At 35.7% G+C, this 22,938-nt stretch overlaps 1 protein-coding gene across 3 annotated transcripts in view; it reads right to left on the minus strand.

Annotated features, from left to right (window-relative positions):
- Nucleotides 1-22,938, minus strand: part of EPN3 (epsin 3) — an 85,376-nt gene that overhangs the window by 15,260 nt on the left and 47,178 nt on the right. For 2 of the 3 annotated variants that reach the window (XM_053708790.1, XM_053708782.1), the window contains exons 2-6: nt 18,492-19,096; nt 18,277-18,389; nt 16,416-16,499; nt 15,982-16,086; nt 14,497-14,647 (exon numbers count right to left, since the gene is read on the minus strand). In XM_053708790.1, coding sequence (XP_053564765.1) covers nt 14,497-14,647; nt 15,982-16,086; nt 16,416-16,499; nt 18,277-18,389; nt 18,492-19,008 — 970 coding nt within the window. In that variant the 5' untranslated portion in view covers nt 19,009-19,096. Of the gene's footprint in view, nt 1-14,496; nt 14,648-15,981; nt 16,087-16,415; nt 16,500-18,276; nt 18,390-18,491; nt 19,097-19,723; nt 19,743-22,938 lie in introns of those variants that run through there. The other variant, XM_053708799.1, reaches the window with a different exon arrangement.

Raw genomic sequence — 22,938 nt, forward strand, 5'->3', positions numbered from 1 at the left:
AAGGGCTTAGTTAACTTTAAATCTTTTGGATTGAGGATATCTAATAGTGACATATTAACTTTAAGGCTATTATGCTAATCACAGAGTTCAAGTGGTTTTAATTCACAGCTTTTGCTACTTGTATGAGTGTGAGTTCCTTAGCCTAATAAACTATAATGTATGAATGAATGGGAACCAATTTTTCAACACTATTTTTTTTGGAAAACCTTATGATATCAGTAGATGTGATAGTGTTATTAGACACTAGTGGATTTACTCTCTCTTTATAACTTTGTTGTACTCTCAGTTACAACTAGTTTGTCTAGTTGTTGTTAGGTTTCCTAGTGAGTAATCCACTCCAGGTTTTGCTTCTTTGCAGAATCAATAATCTCAATATCTGAATATTATATGTAAAACGTCAATTCAGGTAAAATCTGGCAAAAATTTTCACAAATCTACTCCCCCCAACCCTTTATCTCTAAATAAGTCTGTATAACTGATGTTAGTTCACCTTTACCAAATGGCTCATCGAGTTCTAATTGCAACGACCAAATTACAGTCCTATAAAGATAAGTTTAGATACTGCCCCAGGATATAACATTTTTAGGCTTTAACTAGTCCCTCCACATACGCTCTATAGGGATTGTGTCTATATTGGCTAAAACTTTTATCTCACACATATACACTGGAAGTTGAAACTTTTGATAGCTAGGGCCATACCTATTTACTAACAGTTAGGTTACTGTCTCTGTTTATATGCCTCAAGCTAATAAGAGCACTGGGGGCACAAAGTTTATATTTATTTTATGGCTCTGTATTAGTACTGGACTACATCAACTTAGCTCATTTATAGTTATTCCAAGCATGTTAATGTCTTAGTCCTATATCTAAAGTTGCATATATGATGTTTAGTTTTGGCAATTCACATATGGGAAACATCCCTTATAAGGCTCACACTATATCCACGCCACACTGCCCTTTATATTATTTCTCAACTGTCATGGTATTTCCATCTATTATCAGCTTACTTATAGTTATTCCAAGCTTATTAATGCCTTAGTCCTATGTCTAAAGTTACATATATGATGTTTAGTTTTGGTAATTCATATATGGGGAATATCCCTTATAAGGCTCACGCTATATCCATGCCGCATCGACCCTTATATTATTTCTCAACTATCATGTTATTTTCACTTATTATCTCTATTGGACCCCTCTCCTCCCTTTCCCACCGGCATTTATTACCTGCGGGTCATAGCCCTTCTCCTTTTTCCCACATCGCCGATAGCTGGCATCTCCCCAGGAGAGGGGTTCATATAGCAGTCCTCTGCTTTTCATATATATTTAAATATCCTCCCCATTCCCATTGTTATCGGGAGACTACCCTTACTTTTACATCTCCTAGCCTGAATTTACCCATGGCTTAATCAGAGGATTAGAGTGACCCGAATCGGCTTAAGAGGTGTTGCATTCAGATGAGCCCCAGCATAATATTTAGCTAAGATGTCTTGTATTGTTTGTTGGTCAATTTATATGTATGACTATTTTACTGATATTAAATTAGAGCCTTTCCAACTATTAAGTTTAATGGCCCTATAGTCTTTATCTCTCCACCATCCTGGCTGGCTCCGCCCTCCATTTCCCTTTATTTTGAGCGGCTCTTGCCCGCTGCATACCCCCCCCCCCCCCATACACTCAGACCTCTGAGAGGTCGGATAAAAGCCAATTCCCTACCTCCTATCATTCATAGTTTATAAAGTGCCTCTCATCTCGAGGTAGGAATCATTAGTTATATAATATAATATAAAAATTGAGGTTCCATAGATATATGTTCCAGTCATCCATGTTTCTTATATATTATTTTACATTCTCTCTTCAGGGTAGTAGAAGTGGGACTATAACGCATGTCAACTGCTTTTCTACTATTCATATGTATATATAGCACCACTACGAGTTAGATATCGTGAGAATAATTGTTTCATTATCACACCAATGTTTTAGCCTGCATTTGTTTCTTGTATGAGAAATGTGCAAGTGTTTCTATTATTTTTGACACGTGCCTGGACATATTGTTTGTTCTACTGTTATTACTTGTTACCTCAATAAAAAATTATTTAAAAAAAAAAAAAAAAAACCCCAAAACGAAAAAAAAAAACATTGCACAAAACAACAAACGAATTATCCAAAATAATTAAAAAAAACACCCCAAAATAAAAAACCTTATCTATAATAAACTACCAATAGCCTTTTGTAGGGCTTTGCCCTAAGTTAAACAGCTCTTTTACCTGAAAAAAATACAAAGACCCACTAACATTACAAACCCCCACCCCCAAAATAAATAAAAAAACTATCTAAAAAACCTAATCTACCCATTACCATGAAAAGGACATACAGCTCTTTTGCTGCCCTTATGGTAGTTTATTCTAGATTAGGTTTTTTATTTTGGGGTGTTTTTTTTTTTTTTAAATGGGTATTAGAATAGGAATAATTATTATTATTTTGGATAATTCGTTATTTTGTGTAAAAAAAAAAATTCGTTTTGGGGTGGATTTTTAATTTTAGAATAGCCATTGTTTATTTTTAATGGGCAGCAAAAGAGCTGAATGCCCTTTTAAGGGCAGTAAAAGAGCTAAATGCCATTTTAAGGGCAATGCCCATACAAATGCCCTTTTCAGGGCAATGGGTAGATTAGGTTTTACTTTATTTTTATTTTGTGAGTTTGGGGGGTGGGGGGTTGTATACTGTTAGGGGTATTCGTTTTTCTTAAGTAGAAAAAGAGCTGATATCTTTAGGGCAATGCTCTACAAAAGGCCCTTTAAGGGGCCCATAAAAGGCCCTTTTAAGGGCCCTTGGTAGTTTATTATAGATTAGGGGTTTTATTTTGGGGTTGTTTTTTTTTTAAAGGGTATTAGAATAGGAATCATTTTTATTGTTTTGGATAATTTTGTTTGTTATTTTTTGTAATGGTAGGTTGTTTTTTTGTAATTTTAGTGTTTTTTTATTTTTTGTTAAGGTAGTTTTTTTTTTTTTTGTAATGTTAGGTTTTAGTGCCTTTAGTAAGGCAGCTTAGGTTTTATTTCACAGGTAAGTTTGTATTTATTTTAACTAGGTAGTTATTAAATAGTTAATAACTATTTACTAACTAGTCTACCTAGTTAAAATAAATACAAACTTACCTGTGAAATAAAAATAAAACCTAAGCTAGCTACAATATAACTATTAGTTATATTGTAGCTAGCTTAGGTTTTATTTCACAGGTAAGCATGTTTTTAGTTTTAAATAGGTATTATTTAGTTAATAATTGTAATTTTAATTTAGCTCTATTTTAATTATGTTAAAGTTAGGGGGGTGTAAGCGTTAGGGTTAGGTTTAGGGGTTAATATAGTTTAATTTAGGTTGTTGCGATGTGGGGGGCTGGCAGTTTAGGGGTTAATAGATTTATTTAGTGGTAGTGATGTGGGAGGCCAGAGGTTTAGGGGTTAATAGGTTTATTATAGTGGCGGCGGTGTTGGGGAGCGGCAGATTAGGGGTTAATATCTTTATTATAGTGTGGGCAATGTTGGGGTGCAGGGAAATAGGGGTTAATAACTTTAGTATAGTGGCGGCGATGTCGGGGAGCGGCGGAATATGGGGTTAATAAATTTTATTAGTGGCGGCGATGTCGGGAGCGGCAGATTAGGGGTTAATAACTTTAATATAGTTTATTTACAAAGAGAAGAAGATTACCAATGGCACTACTGGTGTATAAGAGACCTGCCTGGTTTGGTATCTAGCTGACTGGAATAGCCTTATATCTAGATAGCCTATTAATATGGCTAAGTATGGGTGCTGTGTGTAAGTCCTTGAATTTCTACTACCAAAAGAAGAAAGTATACACAAAAATAGCACTCCCAGGTCACATAGAAATGATAAGACTATATGTAGTCCAAAGATAGAGTGTGGGGAGACAGGAACTTAACTAAAATTAAAATAGAACTTTTATTGGGGTTTGCAGATAAAACATAGGAAAATTAGAATTTTAAAATTACACTCAAGCTTCGACTGTAGTCAAGTAAAATAATGTGGCAATAATAAGTGTACAGAGATGGAACCAAGAGATACTCTCAGGTTAGGTTGTCTGTCAGAATATTAGCTTGCTTCTCCACTGTGATCAGAGAAAAGAACTATTCGTTGTATTGCTGAATAGAACGTCAATGCAGGTAAGTGGCAACCTATATTTATCAGGTAAAGAATGGCTAATCTGGACCACTCAGGTGTTAAAGGGTACTACACCTTGGTATATTAAGTGGATAATATCTACTTCTGTTATCTATGGTAAACACTGTCCCTTTGTATTGGGTAAATGAATTGCCCAGGTGCTATTACAGAACTGCTTGTATGCATTTAAACACAAAGTGATAATAGCCGTTGTGCATTACTGTTAAGAATGTGCCACTGACAGTTCGATAATGTATGGTATGTAATCCAATAGGATGCTTTCATACAGGGTGACACTCAGTACAACAAATGTGATAACATGGATTGGGTTATTTCCAAAGTTGCAGCTGAATTTGCAAAGCGGATATGTGCTTAGAGTCAGAATTACTGACTATCACTGTATGTGTAGCAACCTAATTAAAAAAGTTGTATGGCTCATATACGGTCCACACAATTATTTTATACCACAACTGTTTTGAAGATTATTGGTATATCCATATTCATTTATTAGCCATAAGTACAGTATGTGTTGGCTGCTTAGGTTATACGTCGTATAGTCACCATACAATTTGTAGGCATTAAAGGTATTACCTTAAAGGGACACTCAGGTTAAATTAAATTTTCATGATTCAGATACAGTATGTAATTTTAAACAACTTTCCAATTTACTTCCATTAAAAAAAATGTGCACAGTCTTTTATATTTACTATTTTTGAGTCCCCAGATCCTACTGAGCATGTGCAAGAATTCACAGACTATACGTATATGCATTTGTGATTGGCTGATTGCCATCACATGGTACAAGGGGAGTGGAAATATACATAACTTTGAAATTTGTTATTAAAAAATCTACTACTCATTTGAAGTTCGGACTAAGTGCTATTGCATTGTCTTGTTATCTTGCATTTGTTGATTATGCAAATCTAATGTGTTGACTGGTCCTTTAACTCGGTTTAACTAGCAAGTTTATACAACATTACTTACTAATATATGTATCTAAAATTACACCTTAATGGCAGGTCCTCAGCTAGAGGTGTATTCATAATTACAAGTGGTGATTCGATACAATTAGTATTTCTGATCAGAGCAGGAGTGATAGTGTATCCGTGTAGTAGCCTTAATTAATATAAGTGCCTGTATAGCACGAAGCACTTTGCGGTACCATTATATAAAGTATAATTAAAGCACCTTTGAGAAAGCCACGTTATGTGGCGAAACATGTTAGGGACGCTAGGGCAATGGTGAGGAGTCCTAGGAGCTCCTGTGTTTTTAGTAAGCCTTAAGCTTTCGAACTTATTACTGTAGTCCTTTCACGCACTAGTCCAGAATGCATCTATATTTGCTTACATATATGAAATAACCATGTCTGGCAAGTGTATAATAATTGGCAATATTTACCCTATATTTAACTATTAAGTGTCAAAGTATGCCAGAGTGCTCTTACTTATAGGCAATTCCTGACCACACCAGGTAGCATATTTAATTCAATCACTAGCAAGTGCACAACAACATTTAATGCAGTGAGTAGTAGATTGCCGGCATATGTTTAATGCAGCGAGTACGTGGGTTCATTAATGCCAAACAACAGCGTATTTAAAGATAAGTCACAGCCGCTAAATTATTTTTTGACTAACCAGCGTGCAAGTGTAATCCGGTGGTAGTACCTTTAACCCTACATCGTAAGTAAGCACAAGTGCAAGTGGTACATCCATTGCTTGTTTGGCAATGGTGCAAGCGGTGCAACCGCACTAAATCTTACTTGACAAATTACAACTTGAACAAGTAAACAGCACAAAAATTCAAACAGTTGCACAAAAGCACAATATAGCATGGTGCATCTCATATATATTTAACATTCTACTCAAGTATCAAGTATAACTAATAATCAGTACCCAGCGTATCTCAAACAAAGCGGCTATACTGTTAACGAAGTTCCATTTTACAACTTCGGTTTTTCTAACCGGTTTAAATCAGTGGCCTCTATTTTTATACAAGTGTTATTAACGCCACGATAAGGCAGGTTCCAGACAACAGCCGCATTGCGGTTACTCCATTAATCGACTGCATTGGCCGCTTAAATAATAATAAAACGCCACTTTAATTATACTTTATATAATGGTACCGCAAAGTGCTTCATGCTATACAGGCACTTATATTAATTAAGGCTACTAAGTCAGTGACTCATTACAACCATATAGATAGATATCATTAATGTAGATATCCAACGTATATTTCAATTTAAATACATAGTGACACCTGTAACTGTTAAGGCACTCAGTCTTAGTTGAACCAAGGTGAACACATGCTTAACGAGCTGTTTGTTTTTACATAACCACACGGATACACTATCACTCCTGCTCTGATCAGAAATACTAATTGTATCGAATCACCACTCGTAATTATGAATACACCTCTAGCTGAGGACCTGCCATTAAGGTGTAATTTTAGATACATATATTAGTAAGTAATGTTGTATAAACTTGCTAGTTAAACCGAGTTAAGGTAATACCTTTAAGGCCTACAACTTGTATGGTGACTATACGACGTATAACCTAAGCAGCCAACACATACTGTACTTATGGCTAATAAATGAATACGGATATACCAATAATCTTCAAAACAGTTGTGGTATAAAATAATTGTGTGGACAGTATATGAGCCATACAACTTTTTTAATTAGGTTGCTACACATACAGTGATAGTCAGTAATTCTGACTCTAAGCACATATCCGCTTTGCAAATTCAGCTGCAACTTTGGAAATAACCCAATCCATGTTATCACATTTGTTGTACTGAGTGTCACCCTGTATGAAAGCATCCTATTGGATTACATACCATACATTATCGAACTGTCAGTGGCACATTCTTAACAGTCATGCACAACGGCTATTATCACTTTGTGTTTAAATGCATACAAGCAGTTCTGTAATAGCACCTGGGCAATTCATTTACCCAATACAAATGGACAGTGTTTACCATAGATAACAGAAGTAGATATTATCCACTTAATATACCAAGGTGTAATACCCTTTAACACCTGAGTGGTCCAGATTAGCCATTCTTTACCTGATAAATATAGGTTGCCACTTACCTGCATTGACGTTCTATTCAGCAATACAACGAATAGTTCTTTTCTCTGATCACAGTGGAGAAGCAAGCTAATATTCTGACAGACAACCTAACCTTAGAGTATCTCTTGGTTCCATCTCTGTACACTTATTATTGCCACATTATTTTACTTGACTACAGTCGAAGCTTGAGTGTAATTTTAAAATTCTAATTTTCCTATGTTTTATCTGCAAACCCCAATAAAAGTTATATTTTAATTTTAGTTAAGTTCCTGTCTCCCCACACTCTATCTTTGGACTACATCTAATATATTCTTATAATTTCTATGTGACCTGGGAGTGCTATTTTTGTGTATACTTTCTTCTTTTGGTAGTAGAACTTTAATATAGTATTTGCGATGCAGGAGGGCCTCGGTTTACGGGTTAATAGGTAGTTTATGGGTGTTTAGTGTACTTAGTCATGAGTTTTATGTAATAGTTTTGTAGCATAAAACTCATAACTACTGCTCTCAGATTGCAAAAACATAATTTATGTAAGAACTTACCTGATAAATTCATTTCTTTCATATTAGCAAGAGTCCATGAGCTAGTGACGTATGGGATATACATTCCTACCAGGAGGGGCAAAGTTTCCCAAACCTTAAAATGCCTATAAATACACCCCTCACCACACCCACAATTCAGTTTAACGAATAGCCAAGAAGTGGAGTGATAAGAAAAGAGCGAAAGCATAAAAAAAAATAAGGAATTGGAATAATTGTGCTTTGTACAAAAAAATCATAACCACCACAAAAAAGGGTGGGCCTCATGGACTCTTGCTAATATGAAAGAAATGAATTTATCAGGTAAGTTCTTACATAAATTATGTTTTCTTTCATGTAATTAGCAAGAGTCCATGAGCTAGTGACGTATGGGATATAAATACCCAAGATGTGGAACTTCCACGCAAGAGTCACTAGAGAGGGAGGGATAAAATAAAGACAGCCAATTCCGCTGAAAAATGAATCCACTACCCAAATCAAAAGTTTCACTTTTAATAATGAAAAAAACTGAAATTATAAGCAGAAGAATCAAACTGAAACAGCTGCCTGAAGTACCATTCTACCAAAAACTGCTTCTAAAGAAGAGAAAACATCAAAATGGTAGAATTTAGTAAAATTATGCAAAGAAGACCAAGTCATTGCTTTGCAAATTGAACAACAAAAGCTTCATTCTTAAAAAGCCCAGGAAGTAGAAACTGACCTAGTAGAATGAGCCGTAATCCTCTGAGACGGGGAATAATCCGACTCCAAATAAGCATGATGAATCAAAAGCTTAACCAAGATGCCAAAGAAATGGCAGAAGCCTTCTGACCTTCCTAAAACCAGAAAAGATAACAAATAGACTAGAAGTCTGTCTGAAATCTGAGTAGCTTCAACATAATATTTCAAAAAAACTCTTACCACATCCTAAAGAATGTAAGAATCTTACCAAAGAATTCTTAGGATTAGGACACAAGGAAAAGACAATAATTCCTCCACTAATGTTGTTAGAATTCACAACTTAGGTGAAAATTGAAATGAGGACAGCAAAAAAACACCTTATCCTGATGAAAAGTCAGAACAAGGAGATTCACAAGAAAGAACAGATAATTCAAAAACTGTTCTAACTGAAGAGATGTCAAAAAAGAACAATACTTTCCATGAAAGTAATGAATGTCCAGAGCAAGCATATGCTCAAAATAGAAGAGCCTGAAAAACCTTCAGAACCCAATAAAGACTCCAAGGAGGAGAAATTGGCTTAATGACAGGCTTGATACGAATCAAAACCTGAAAAAAATGATGAATATCAGGAAGTAACACTGCCTTATCCTGATGAAAAATCAGAAAAGGATATTCACAAAAAAGAGCAGATAACTCAAAAAACTCTTCGAGTAGAAGAAATAACCAAAAGGAACAATACTTTTCCAAGAAAGTAATTTAACGTTCAGAAAATGCATAGTTTCAAACGGAGGAGCCTGTAAAGCCCTCAGTACCAAATTGAGACTCCAAAGAGGAGAGAATGAATTAATGACAGGCTTGATATGGACCAAAGCCTGTACAACACAATGAATATCAGGAAGATTAGCAATCTTTCTGTGAAAAAAGAACAGAAAGAGTAGAGATTTGTCCTAACAAATAATTGAAGACAAAACCTTATCCAAACCAACCTGAAAAAATAATAAAATTCTATGAATTTTAAAAGAATGCCAAGAAAAGTAGGTCTTCCAGACTCAATATAAATCTTTCTAGAGACAGATTTATGAGCCTGAAACATAGTATTAATCAATGAGTCAGATAAACCTCTATGACTAAAAACCAAGCGTTCAATCTCCATCCCTTCAAATGTAATGATTTGAGATCCTGATGGAAAAAATGGCCTTGAGAAAGAAAAGGTCTGGTTTAAACTGAGGTGTCCAACGTTGGCAACTGGCCATCCGAATGAGATTTGTATACCAAAACCTGAGAGGCCATGCTGGAGCTACCAGCATAACAAACAAATACTCCATAAGAATTTTGGAAGAAGAACTAGAGGCGGAAAGAAATAGGCAAAAAGATAATTCCAAAGAAATGTCAATGCATACACTACTTCCGCCTGAAGATTCCCGGACCTTAATAGGCCCCTGGGAAGTTCTTTATTCAGATGAGATGAAAAACATATCTGGTTAAGAGAAGAAAAGCTTGATTAACAGAGATAATCCGCTTCCCAAATATCTATACCTGGGGAAAAAAAAACACAGAATTTAGATAGGAGCTGGATTTAGCCCAAGCTAATATCCGAGACACTTCTGTCACAGCCTAAGGACTGATGATTGACATACACCATAGTAGTGATATTGTCTGAAAAACATTAAACGTCTCTTCTTCAAAAAGAAACTAACTGAAAAACTCTGAGAAAGCACGGAGTTCTAAAATATCAAATGGTAATCTCGCCTCCTGAGATTTCCAAACCCCTTGTGCTGACAGAGATCCTCAGACAGCCTCCCAACCAAAAAGACTCACATCTGTAGAGATCATGGTCCAGGTTGAAAGAGACCTGTAGAACTAAATGATGGTGATCTTAACCACCAAATCAAGAGAGATAAATATTAGGATTCGAAGATTTAAAATGCGAAATCCTAGAAACCCTGCACCATAATTCAGCATAAAAGACTGGAAAGGTTATTTCTATTGAAAATGAGCAAAGGGAATTAAATCCAATGCTGTGGCCATAAGACCTAAAACTTCTATGCATATATAGCAACTGAAGGAAATAATAGAGACTAAAGGTACCGACAAACGGAACACAATAAAATTGTCTCTTGTCTGATAGAGACAAAGACAGTGACACAAACTATCTGGAAACCTAAACAAGATGACCCTTGTGTAAGGAATCAAGAGCTTTTGAAAAAAAGATCCTCTAACTATGTCCTGAAGAGCAAAGTGAATCATATGAGATTCCGCATCCTCAGAAAATAATCTGAATGAAAACAGAAAAATTTAAATATGCATTTATTGTATCTAATGAAAACAAATAATGCTATCACTGACTTAAAAAAGGCAGAATAGTTTGAATAAAACTCCAAAACCCAGTTTCTAAAAATGGAACTGGAAGAAATACCCCAGAAGATTCCAGGTCTGAGCATCCCTTGAACCCCATGGGTGCCCAGCCATGCTTCAACAGTACCCAAAATATACAGGACCGAAACACACTTAAAGAAAGTGTTAGCCTTACTGGAATAAAATCAAAGAAATTTGGACCGAATAGAACCAAATAAATTTCAAAGAAGTCTTAACCTGCCCCTTGCCGGCCAAGCTGGAATACGGCACGTACATCACAATTTTAGGGAGCTGATTTCGAACTGAAAAATTTCCAATTAAAAACATGTTACTTGGGAAAGAATTCAGGAATTTTTTCCTTAATAAGAACAACCAAACTAGTATAAGCTTAGTTTTAGTCTTAGAACTCAATCTTGAAGCCCAGAGTAACAGTTAAGAATTGAATCCAATTATAAAACAAATAATTGATTATCTTAGAACAAAAGAAATATGGATTTTTAAAAATCACAAAATTCTTCTAGCTAAAATAGCTAAAGACATAGATTAACCCTCATTTGCGAAAATATTCAATAAAATGAAGACACAAATGAAATTATTAGCATGATAGTCCAGTTAAAGGACCAGTCAATACAGTGGACTTGCATAATCAAAAAATGCAAAACAACAAGACAAATGCAACAGCACCTAGTCTAGTAAATGTTGTCCCTTAACAATGCTAAAATAAATCATAATCTGATACTTGATCTTAAAGTAAACAGAACAAAATGAAGCAATTACAACATCCAAATAAATCACAGGACCAAGAAAAGTACCTGAAACTAAATAATTTTCCATAAATAAGATACAACCATCTAAAGGAAAATAAATACTATTTTGCTATAGAAACAATAGCATAATTAGTAGGAGTAGAGATAGCTCCAATAAATAGGAGAACCCTCCAAATTGAATTTAACTGCTGGCAAAGAATATAGTTTAAAACCTTTGAAGAAGGAATAAAAGAAAATTCTCAGCCTATTCCATTCCCTAGTATGAGGAATTGGAAAGAAAACCTCTGAAAACACAGAAGAAAAATAAGCAGAAATAGTGTTAGCTAGTCTTGAAAAAGAACTAGTTACCTTAATATCCAAAATAATCAACACCTTTTCAACAAAGAACAAATGTACTTTAATAAAAAAATAATAAAAAAGTAGATTTGTTAGTGTCAATATCTGATGAAAAAAATTCTGAATGAGAAAAAAACATCATCAGAGAAGGATAAATCAGTATGTTGTTGGTCATTTGAAACTTCAATAATTAAAAAAGAAGTGAAAAAGACCTAAAAAATTTTATTAGAAGGCACAATGTCAGACAAAGCCTTTAAAATAGAATCAGAAAAATATTTTTTATAAATCTTCTAAATATTTCTTGTACATAAGATGTAAAAAGAATGGCAATATATAAAGCATAAATACTAATGGATTCTGCATGTAAAAGTTTATCATAATAACTTATTACAAACCACAGCTAAAGATAAACATTCATAACATTTAAAATAAATGAACTTAGCTTTGGTAGGACTGAACTCAGTCAAGCGTTTTTCCAGAAGTAGCTTTTGATCCAGGGTCAATCTGAGACATCTTGCAATATGTAATAGAAAAAACAACATATAAAGCAAAATCTATCAAATTCCTTAAATGACAGTTTCAGGAATGGGAAAAAATGCCAATGAACAAGCTTCTAGCAACCAGAAGCAAATAAACAATGAGACTTAAATAATGTGGAGACAATAATGATGCCCATATTTTTTAGCGCCAAAAAAGACGCCCACACTATTTGGCGCCTAAATGCTTTGGCGCCAAAAATGACGCCACATCTGGTAACGCCGACATCTTTGGTGCAAAAAAAGTAAAAAAAATGACGCACATACAAACAACTTCCGGTGACAAGTATGACGCCGGAAATGACGAAGAAATTTTTTGCGCCAAAAAAGTCCACGCCAAGAATGACGCAATAAAATGAAGCATTTTCAGCCCCCGCAAGCCTAACAGCCCACAGGAAAAAAAGTCAAATTTTAAAAGGTAAGAAAATTTTAATATTCAAATGCATTATCTCAAATAATGAAACTGACTGTCTGAAATAAGGAATATTGAACATCCTGAATCAAGGCAAATAAATGTTTAAACACATATATTTAGAACTTTATATAAAAGTGCCCAACCATAGCTTAGAGTGTCACAGAAAATAAGACTTACTTACCCCAGGACACTCATCTACATATAGTAGAAAGCCAAACCAGTACTGAAACGAGAATCAGTAGAGGAAATGGTATATATAAGAGTATATCGTCGATCGATCTGAAAAGGGAGGTAAGAGATGAATCTCTACGACCGATAACAGAGAACCTATGAAATAGATCCCGTAGAAGGAGACCATTGAATTCAAATAGGCAATACTCTCTTCACATCCCTCTGACATTCACTGCACGCTGAGAGGAAAACCGGGCTCCAGCCTGCTGCGGAGCGCATATCAACGAAGAATCTAGCACAAACTTACTTCACCACCTCCACGGGAGGCAAAGTTTGTAAAACTGAATTGTGGGTGTGGTGAGGGGTGTATTTATAGGCATTTTAAGGTTTGGGAAACTTTGCCCCTCCTGGTAGGAATGTATATCCCATACGTCACTAGCTCATGGACTCTTGCTAATTACATGAAAGAAACGGATCTTGTTGGTATAGGCTGCAACGCAAGCTTTTTTGCCTCTCCACAAAACTCGTAATGGCTGCGCTATGGAAGTCCCATGAAAAAACATAATTTTTACGTGTGCGGGACTGACGTTGCGTTACAGGCTTAAAGGCTTGCGGTAAAGCTATACCGACAAGGCTTGTAATGGCGGTGCTGTTTTAACGCTGAAATTACCATTTTTTTCAGCGTCAAAACCCGAATGCAAAACTTGTAATGTAGGTGTATATTAATAGCCAGTCACATGTAATGTTGCACAGCACATGAGATCCAATAAAAACATTGCAACGCAAATGCTTTCATGCAATACCTTTATGTATTAAATATTTGCATTAGTGTAATTTTAACTTACACTTTTTTATTAATCAAAATAAGACTTTTATCTGTAAGAACGGCAGGGTTGTTTTTCCATACTTACGAGTTTTAAAAAAATAAATATCACAATGAAATGATGTGTGTTAGTAATAGATGATATTTGAAATTACAGGATTTCATGTTGTGATGTAGTGACAATAACAAATATATTTAGAGGATGTAAAACCAATTGTATTTATTGTTTAATCCATTTGAGCTGGATATACCCTGTATGGTGTTTTCCCCTCCAAAAAGCTGTAGTCACTTTGTGTGACCCTTTTCCATAAATCTCCTAAGCACACATTTTTAGTTCCACCTTTCCCCAGGGGCCACAAAAACTAATGCAGAGGGCCATGTGTGGCCCATGTGCTGCCAGTTGGCCATCCCTGGTGTATGCCATGCTCTCTCGCCTGTCAGTCATACCAGCGCACCAAAGCATACTGACCAATTAGCAGGTGAGATTGGCCCCTAGGGGCATTATAAAGGTCATGATCTATTAAAAATAAATAGTTGAAACCGCCTTTTTTAACACGCTCTGTTCTGCAAAGAGAGCACATCTCCTGAATACACTTGACGTATACCTCCATTTAATGTCATTAGTTTTTGTTACGTTGGCCACTTACTTACTGTTCCCCATGGAGGGGATAAGGATCCATACGAAGCAGATCTAACTGGCGGTACAGACACAGTATCAGGAAGACCCCAGATGTTGTAAGATGAATGAGTAGATGTTTCAGTTGGACCAAAGAGATCAACAAGGTCTGACAAATGGGACTTTAAAAAAAAAAACAAAAAAAAAACAATTAGCTACTTTTAAAAATTAAACATGTTCATGAATAGTCTAAAATGTAGAGGTTTTCTAGTTCAAACCCAAAATGTAATTCCTCACAAAATTTTAATTATGTATAATAAATCAAAAACCTTTACAGTGTACATTTAATACTTATGTTGCCCATTTTTTTCTGTAATTTATCCCTGAATGATATATTTTTAATGCCCACAGAAAAGCTGGAATGCAATTTTTAGATTTCAGACCTGTGAACCTGTAACATGCTACACAGTTATTTCTTGATCATTGTAGGAGCTTACTGATTTCTGTCTCTAACTTGTCACAGCACAGGGGATAAAAACACAACGATCAAAAGGCTTTTCAAGGGGTGTGCTCATGTACTATAAAATAATGCAAATTTGTCGTTCAAAAAGGTAGTTTTAAATGTTTTGAAATATTTATTTCGTAAGCATGCCTTATTAAATGCAGTGATTCATTGTTGATATACTCTCTCTCTCTCTGTGTGTATATATATATATATATTTATGTATTTATTTCGACACACCTGTGATGCTCAGGGTTAACCGACTCTCCACCAGTAACTTGTTTGGCACAGAAAGGGTTAATAGACTTGTTCCACTTTAACCAAGTTGTCACAGTCTAGCCTCTCCAGGAGAGCCTGTGACTTAGTTCAGTGGGTGCCAAGGTTAGCAACACTCTCTAGTCTGTTCCCTAAAATTCCCTTTTAAGGCTACTCACACTAAGCTATCAATAAATTGCCACCACCTAAGATTATTATATGGGGAATCTTAAGGAAAACCCAGACTAACAGATTAAAGATCCCAAACACAATTTAGCAAAAATGAATCTAAAAAAGCACATTAATAATATTATCACCAGTCTATTTCTGTAACATGGTTCAAATATTAGACAAAGGCAAAATTAAATAAAGGAACATTTATTATGAGCAAAAAAAAAAAAAAAAAAAAAGAGTCACAGTGCATTTACCCAAAGAAACATAAGGCATTATTACTTATAAAGTATATTTGTTTACAAGACTAATTATCCTGTAAATGATTATAAAACTGTGGCATACTGGTGTCCACTATGACAAGTTTTATGGCTGATACCAGGCTCTGGAAATACCGCAGGATTAGTGATGTACATTTTACAAGCTTTAAAAGGAATTGCTATATAAACAAAAGCATTTGTGTCTTTTTCTTGTCATACATAGTTCTAATAATTGTAAATAGGAAATAAATACAGCAAAACAAGAAAAGACAGAAAAATTAACCCCTGACATCCTAAAATCAAGAGGCCTTCATGACAACGCCCTTACCTCATTTTTGGTCCTTGTGTTCTGTTCTTCCTGTTTGACTGCTGGGTCATCTTGCATTAAAGCCTTCTCAATTAGTGATATCTCACCCTGACAGGACCTCATATCCTGAAAAGTCCCAGAGGACAATATGTAGTAAGTTTTACATGTATTAATAAAGCTTGTTTGGGAAGAAAAAAAAAAGTTAATAGAAAATATACAACATTGTGCCACATGATGGACTCAAAATCAAATAAAAACATAGATATAAATGGTGATAGTATTTGGCAGTTTGGTTTTGACATGAATTCCAGCTAGTGGAGGTTAATCCTTTGATAAACAACATTAAACAGCTCTGTACATCTACATTTTCTACTTTTCACAATGAGAGAGGGGCAGTAAAGGTCCATTTTGAGCAAGATGTACAGTACAGGGGTTGTGTAGCGTACAGTAAATACCTTTTCATATTCCTCTTTACTACGTTGCAAGGCCATTTGGAGCTGCAGCTCTTCGTCTTCTTCAGGAGCTGAAGGAAGTGTCTTCTGTTAATTAAGATGAAAGCAGTTGTTACTAAACATAATAAGCAACAGTCTTACAAGCAATGCATCTAGACTGACACTACTAGACTGACACTACTAGACTGACACTACTAGACTGACACTACCAGACTGACACTACCAGACTGACACTACCAGACTGACACTACTCATTCAACTATGCAAAACCGAAGTGTTAACAAATAAGAGAGTATTAATTATGGACTTAAAGGATTTTATTGATCAGTAGTTTTATGTTGTGTCATGTGATGCCCCTGTTAAATTAAAGTGTATGCTCTTATAGAAAAAAACAGGGCTGTGGCCATTAAGGGACAGATTAGGGATGGGCGAATGTGCTAAAAGTGCAATTTGCTTGGTAGAATGAATAGTCCTGTGGACATTTGCTTTGGAAAATCGAATGGTGATAAGAATGAAAATCCATTAAAATCCATTAAAAAAATGTTACTTTGATTTTCTAATGTTTATAATTAGATCGAATATCCACATCGAAATTTGTAATGTAACATTCGATTTAACAAATACTATTCCAATAGTTCATGTGGTAGGGAATTTAGTAAATTGATACATAATAGATACAAATATATCAATTCAAATGTTTCTATTTCGAATATTGCATAATTTGAATATTACATTTAAAGAGAGCATTAGAAATACTATTACAAATATATTGATTTGAACTTTTTCTCATTCGAAGATTGCATAATATGATACAAATTATGTAATAATCGAGTTAGAAAAATTCAAATTGAACATTACATTAAAAGGGTTATAAAACCCAATTTTTTTTCTTTCATGATTCAGATAGAGCATGCAATTTTAAGCAACTTTATAATTTACTCCTATTATGATTTTTTCTTCTTTCTCTTGTTATCGTTACTTGAAAAAGCAGGAATGTAAGCTTAGGAGCCAGCCCATTTTTGGTTCAGCATTCTGGGTAGATCTTGCTGATTGTTGGCTACATTTAGCTACCAATCAGCAAGCGCTACCCAGGTGGTGAACTAAAAATGGGCCGGCTCCTAAGCTTACATTCCTGCTTTTTCAAATAAAGATTCCAAGAGAACAAAGAAAAGTTGCTTAAAATTGCATGCGCTATTCGAATTATGAAAGAAAGAAAAAATAGCGTTCTTGGGGACCTGAATACCTAAATATATATACCTCTCTCTCTCTCTATATATATACCCACACCTATATATATATATATATATATATATATATATATATATATATATATATATATATATATACATACATATATATATATATATATATATATATATATATACCTATATATATATATATATATATATATATCTTTACACACCTATATATATATGTGTGTGTGTGTGTGTACATATGTATGTGTATTTATGTTTGCAGTGTTTTAAAGTTGTAGAAAATCATATTAGTTAAGGACTCAGTATTTGACCTTTAGCTTAGCTCTCATACTATAGCCATCATGAGTTTTTCAAAGCGCCACCATAGAAGTCTATTATGTAAGGGATTTAGTGCACCAATGCTATCAGACATCCAGATGTTAGTGAGGCCTAGGCTTTTGCTCAAGCACTAAACTATTACTTTTAACTTGTAAAAGGAGCACAAAAATAAAACAATATTGATTTAACGTGAATGTTATTGGTGCACAAAAGAGCTAATATTTCTCCACCTGTAATCTAGGTGTTTATGGTGTATTACTTTAACTGTTTAAGGTTCCTTTAGTGAACTTTCTGTAAATACAGTAGTAGGTAACAAGGGAGAAACGGACCTTTTCTGCCTCTTCTTTGCTCATGGCCAGTGCAAGCTGTAATTGTAGCTCTTCTTCCCCGGTGCTCTGGGGTCTGACTTGCTCCAGGTCTGAGGAGAGTTTTGAGGGAGAAACTGAAAAGTAAGAGAGAGACGTAGATTGTTACACAACAGAACCCTGAATTGCTCCATGAGAACAACCTACAGCACACTATTATCTTTGACATAGTGAGGTACCTTGGCTGGTGGAGATGCTCATTTGGTTGCTGATGGCAGAGGGTCCTTTTGACGACATCCTTCTCCTTGTGTTCTGAGCTAGAATTCTCTCCTCTTTTAATTTCTCTTCATCTTTTATTAGAGCGACTAACTGTTTCGCTTTCTCACGGACATTAATTCCTTGGTCCTTCCCATCACGATCAAGAAACTGAAAATCCTTTAGAGTCTGCACACTTATGAGATTCTCATTGAATTCCTGCACCACTTTGTTAGATCCATTTTTTAGCAGGTAATCAAGGAGGGTGAGAGATTTGTATACGTGACGCCAGTTTTTGCCACTGTCATTTAGTCTTCTCCAGATCATCATCATCACCTCATTAAACAATTCTGTATTGTAGGTCATCTGAGAAATCTCAGACATTAGGCTAGTGGAGGGACCCCATGGGTCATTGGAAGTGGCCTCTCGCACTTTGACCTCAGCCTCAGAATAATTGTGTACAATATTCTTCACCTGGCGACGTATGGATGATGTGTCCATTATGGCCGCTTGCACGTGTCCAAAAGAAAGCCCAGGTGGGTAACAGCCTTTTTACAGGCAGTCACTGACTACTGAAATTCTAAATTGTCTGCAAAAAAAGGAAATATATATATTTTTAATTAAAACGTATTAATGGAGAAACAATTTCAGAAGCTGGATATTTAAGAATCGGGTTTGTTTCACAAGTCTACTAGTTCCGGCCTAGTAAGAAATTGTAGTATTTCCTATAACATTGAGTGACCTAGTAGAAAGATTGCTGGCGACCTTATACCCAATGTAAACACATCATATAAAAATATACAGTAAAGCACATTTGAATAGAGTTTTGATAGTTCTCAAAACATAGCGTATGGTACATATTATAAAGATCCAATAATTAGTAGCCCCATACCTAGGTATCTGCATATATTGCAAGGGTGGGCAATTATCGGCCCTCCAGATGTTATGGACTACATCTCCCATAATGCTCTTTCAGCCATAATGCTGACAAAGCATCATGGAAGATGTAGTCTATAACATCTGGAAGGCCGATAGTTGCCCACCCCTGATGTAGAGGAACTGGAGTTTATATTGCTGATTTACATATTAGAAGACTGCACATGTTGGGGAATGTCTAACTTTGATTTTTACTGATTTATTTTTCAATAAACATTGTTGCATGATAAATGTTGAGTATTGTTTTTTCTGTTTGTGTTTTTAAAACCATTATACATACTTTTTGGGGAATTTAGTGATACAAGTATGTGTAGTTGTATTTTTCCAGATGAGTGTCTTTAACCCCTTCTCTCCTATGAATTTAAAAAAAAAAACTTGCTTTAATTACCAGAGAAATTGTATATTTTTTTTACACAGAAATAGAGCTTCTTTTTTTTATTTACCTATGAAAACTATATATTTGTAGGAGCATAAAAAGAGTTTTCAGTGGATGACAGTTTCAACTAGCTATTTATACTCAGAATAAAGAAATTATTGTAAAATTGCCAAAAAAGTAACAAAAATGAAATTATATATATATATATATTTTTTTTAAATTAATTATAATATTCTACAAAAACTTGTTGTTTTCTAACTGGTTCAGCTAGGACCAATCACGTATATATTTTGTATTATTTATTGATTATCTGCAGCTATGTCTAAAATGATGCAATGGGCTAACTCTTGGTATAGCAAAATTGACCCCTAAAACTCTATATATTTTTAAACTAGACAACTCAAGGTATTGATCTAGGCCCATTTTGGTATATTTCATGTCACCATCTGACCGCCAAATGCCATCAAATAAAATAATGAGAAGTGTTGCACTAATGTGAGCTAGCTGCTTATTGGTGGCTGCACATATATGCCTTTTGTCATTTACTCACCTGATGTGTTTAGCTAGCTCCCAGTAGTGCATTGCTGCTTCTTTAACAAAAGATACCAAGAAAATGATGTAAATTTGATAATAGAAGTACATTGGAAAGTTGATTTAATAATGTATGCTCTATCTGAATCATGAAAGCAAAATGTTGGGTTCCATGTCCCTTTAAAGGCTGGTACCATTTTCTCATAGCTTTATTGGGTTGCATCTACTACTGTTTGGTGATTTCACCTTTATTTTTACTTTTTTCTATCAGGTGCAGTGCAGGTATTGTTTCAATATTATTAAACTGACAGTGTACTGCAAAATTGGTTTCTCCTAATGTGTTTTCTATTGGCTTGTTATACCAGCTGTAGAATATGAAAGTCATGGGAAACTGTTCTTTTAGGATTCTTTTTGTATCTGAAATAGCTGATTTTGCTCATAGAAACCAAAACCCATAACCTTGACTGAGCTTGAAGGGAGAGTAGACATTCTTATCTTATCACTCTATAAACACAAAGGCTTTTTTATTATTATATATATATATATACACACAAACACACAAAGCGGAAATACTTAGGGCCTGTTGATCAAAGATTCGCTGGCATGTAGAGAAATCTCACAAAAACATAGACAACATCTAACAATATAAAGTAGAAGGTAATTCTTGGCTTATACCAGCAATAAGGCACTGTGAAGTAACAAACGTACATAAAAATAGACCGTTCAAGATTTAAAGCATCAAAATATCAAAGCCAAAGTGGTATAACGAGAGTGCAGGAGAAAATAAAAGTAAAATAGAGGTTTTCCCTCAAGTGACTACCAAAGCTTTATTCTCAAAAGTGAAAAGAAGGAGGGGGGGGGGAGAAAAGGGGAATAAGGACAAAGGGAAAAATGAACTTATTCACAGCCCTCAGACTTTATTGAGCAATTCAAGCAGGAGACCCGCAAGCAATCGGCCAAGTCCCAAACCTCTACATTGCCTCCAAAAATCCCAAGTCATAAAATGAAGAGCAATCTGATTACTGTACGAAAATATCTCACACTCCATCATTTCCATAAATACCAGGGCCTGGGACCACTTAGCACAACTCACTTATCGGCAATTCCTAGCTAAGACCGCCTTAACCTCCATGAACAGATATATACAGGCGTACCTCAGAGATATTGCAGGTTCAGTTCCAGATCAGTGTTCCCTCTAAGGCCAGACATTGTGAACAGCCCAGCAGTGAAAGTGTTAATTAGTGAATCACACCCTGCAATTAGCAAAAACTACACAATGCACGCAGAAGGGAATGGTTTCCTTATTAACTGTTTCACTGCTGAGCCGCTCACAAAATCTGGCCTTAGAGGGAGCACTGTTCCAGACCACTGCAATAAAGTGACTATAGCAAAAAAGTGAATCACACAATTGTTTTCAAAGTGCTTACACTATACACTGTAGTCCCTGGTTTCTCAACAGCCGGGCCGTGGCCCAGTACCGGGCCGTGATAGCCCTGCTGGTGGGCCCTGACCTGTCATGCCCCCACTGCACACTCTTACCCTGCTGCAAACCAGGGGCAGACTGAGACCAATCAAGGCCCCAGGAAAACTGTCTCACACTGACCCAAATGTATTCAAATGTATGCAAATGAACATGGTAGCCTCCCTGCCCTAACCCCAACAGGCACATCAACCTCCAGAGCCAGGACCCCCAACAATAAGGGCCAGAGAAAAAGCCCCGAACCTCCAGGGCCAGACCTCGCACTCCATGGCCCTCACAGCGACAGACCCCCAGCAGGACCCCCCACACTCCAGGGCCCCCACTAAACCCACTTAACTGCTTAGTTACTGATATGGCAACTGAAAACTCCAGCTTAAGAAATGCACCAGGAGCCATGGAGATGCCATTTGTGGGGCCCCCTACTTGTTAGTCCCTTGGCCCAGATTCTATTTGCCTGGCTGATCAGCCCGCCCCTGCTGCATAATTAATATATATATATAGGGCCCTGGACATGTCCAGCTAAAATTTACCGGGCCTTGAGGTCACTTTGGTTGAGAACCACTGCTGTAGTCTATTAAGTGTGCAATAGCATTATGTATACATACCTTAATTGAAAAACACTTTATTGCTAATAAAAAAATCGCTAACCATCGCTATGTATGTGTATACAGTTGTAATCAAAATTATTCAATCCCCATTGCAAATCCAGTTTATTATTTCAACTGAAAATGCAACTTTTGATGAATTCTGCAGTCTCAAATTTATTATTACATGAAATACCTGAACAGACGAGGGGTTTGCTGAGTGTTACGTTTGACTGCATATTAGAAATATGGCTAAGTCAAAAGGATGGGCCAAAAAGTTAAGAGAAGAGATTATCGCCCTTCACAAACAGGAAACGGGATACAAAAAGATAGCAAAGGCACTGAATGTTCCTAGAGACACCGTTGGAAGCATAGTTCGCAAGTTCAAAGTTAAAGGAATAGTGGTTACACTACCTGGTCAGGGCGGAAAAAGTAAGCTATCAACGGCTGCAACCAAATTTCAGAGAAGGAAGGTTAAGAAAAGACTTGGTGGCAACAGGCACTGAGGTTTCAGTTTGCACTGT

Source organism: Bombina bombina, chromosome 1, assembly GCF_027579735.1.
Source record: "Bombina bombina isolate aBomBom1 chromosome 1, aBomBom1.pri, whole genome shotgun sequence".
NCBI lineage: Eukaryota > Metazoa > Chordata > Amphibia > Anura > Bombinatoridae > Bombina > Bombina bombina.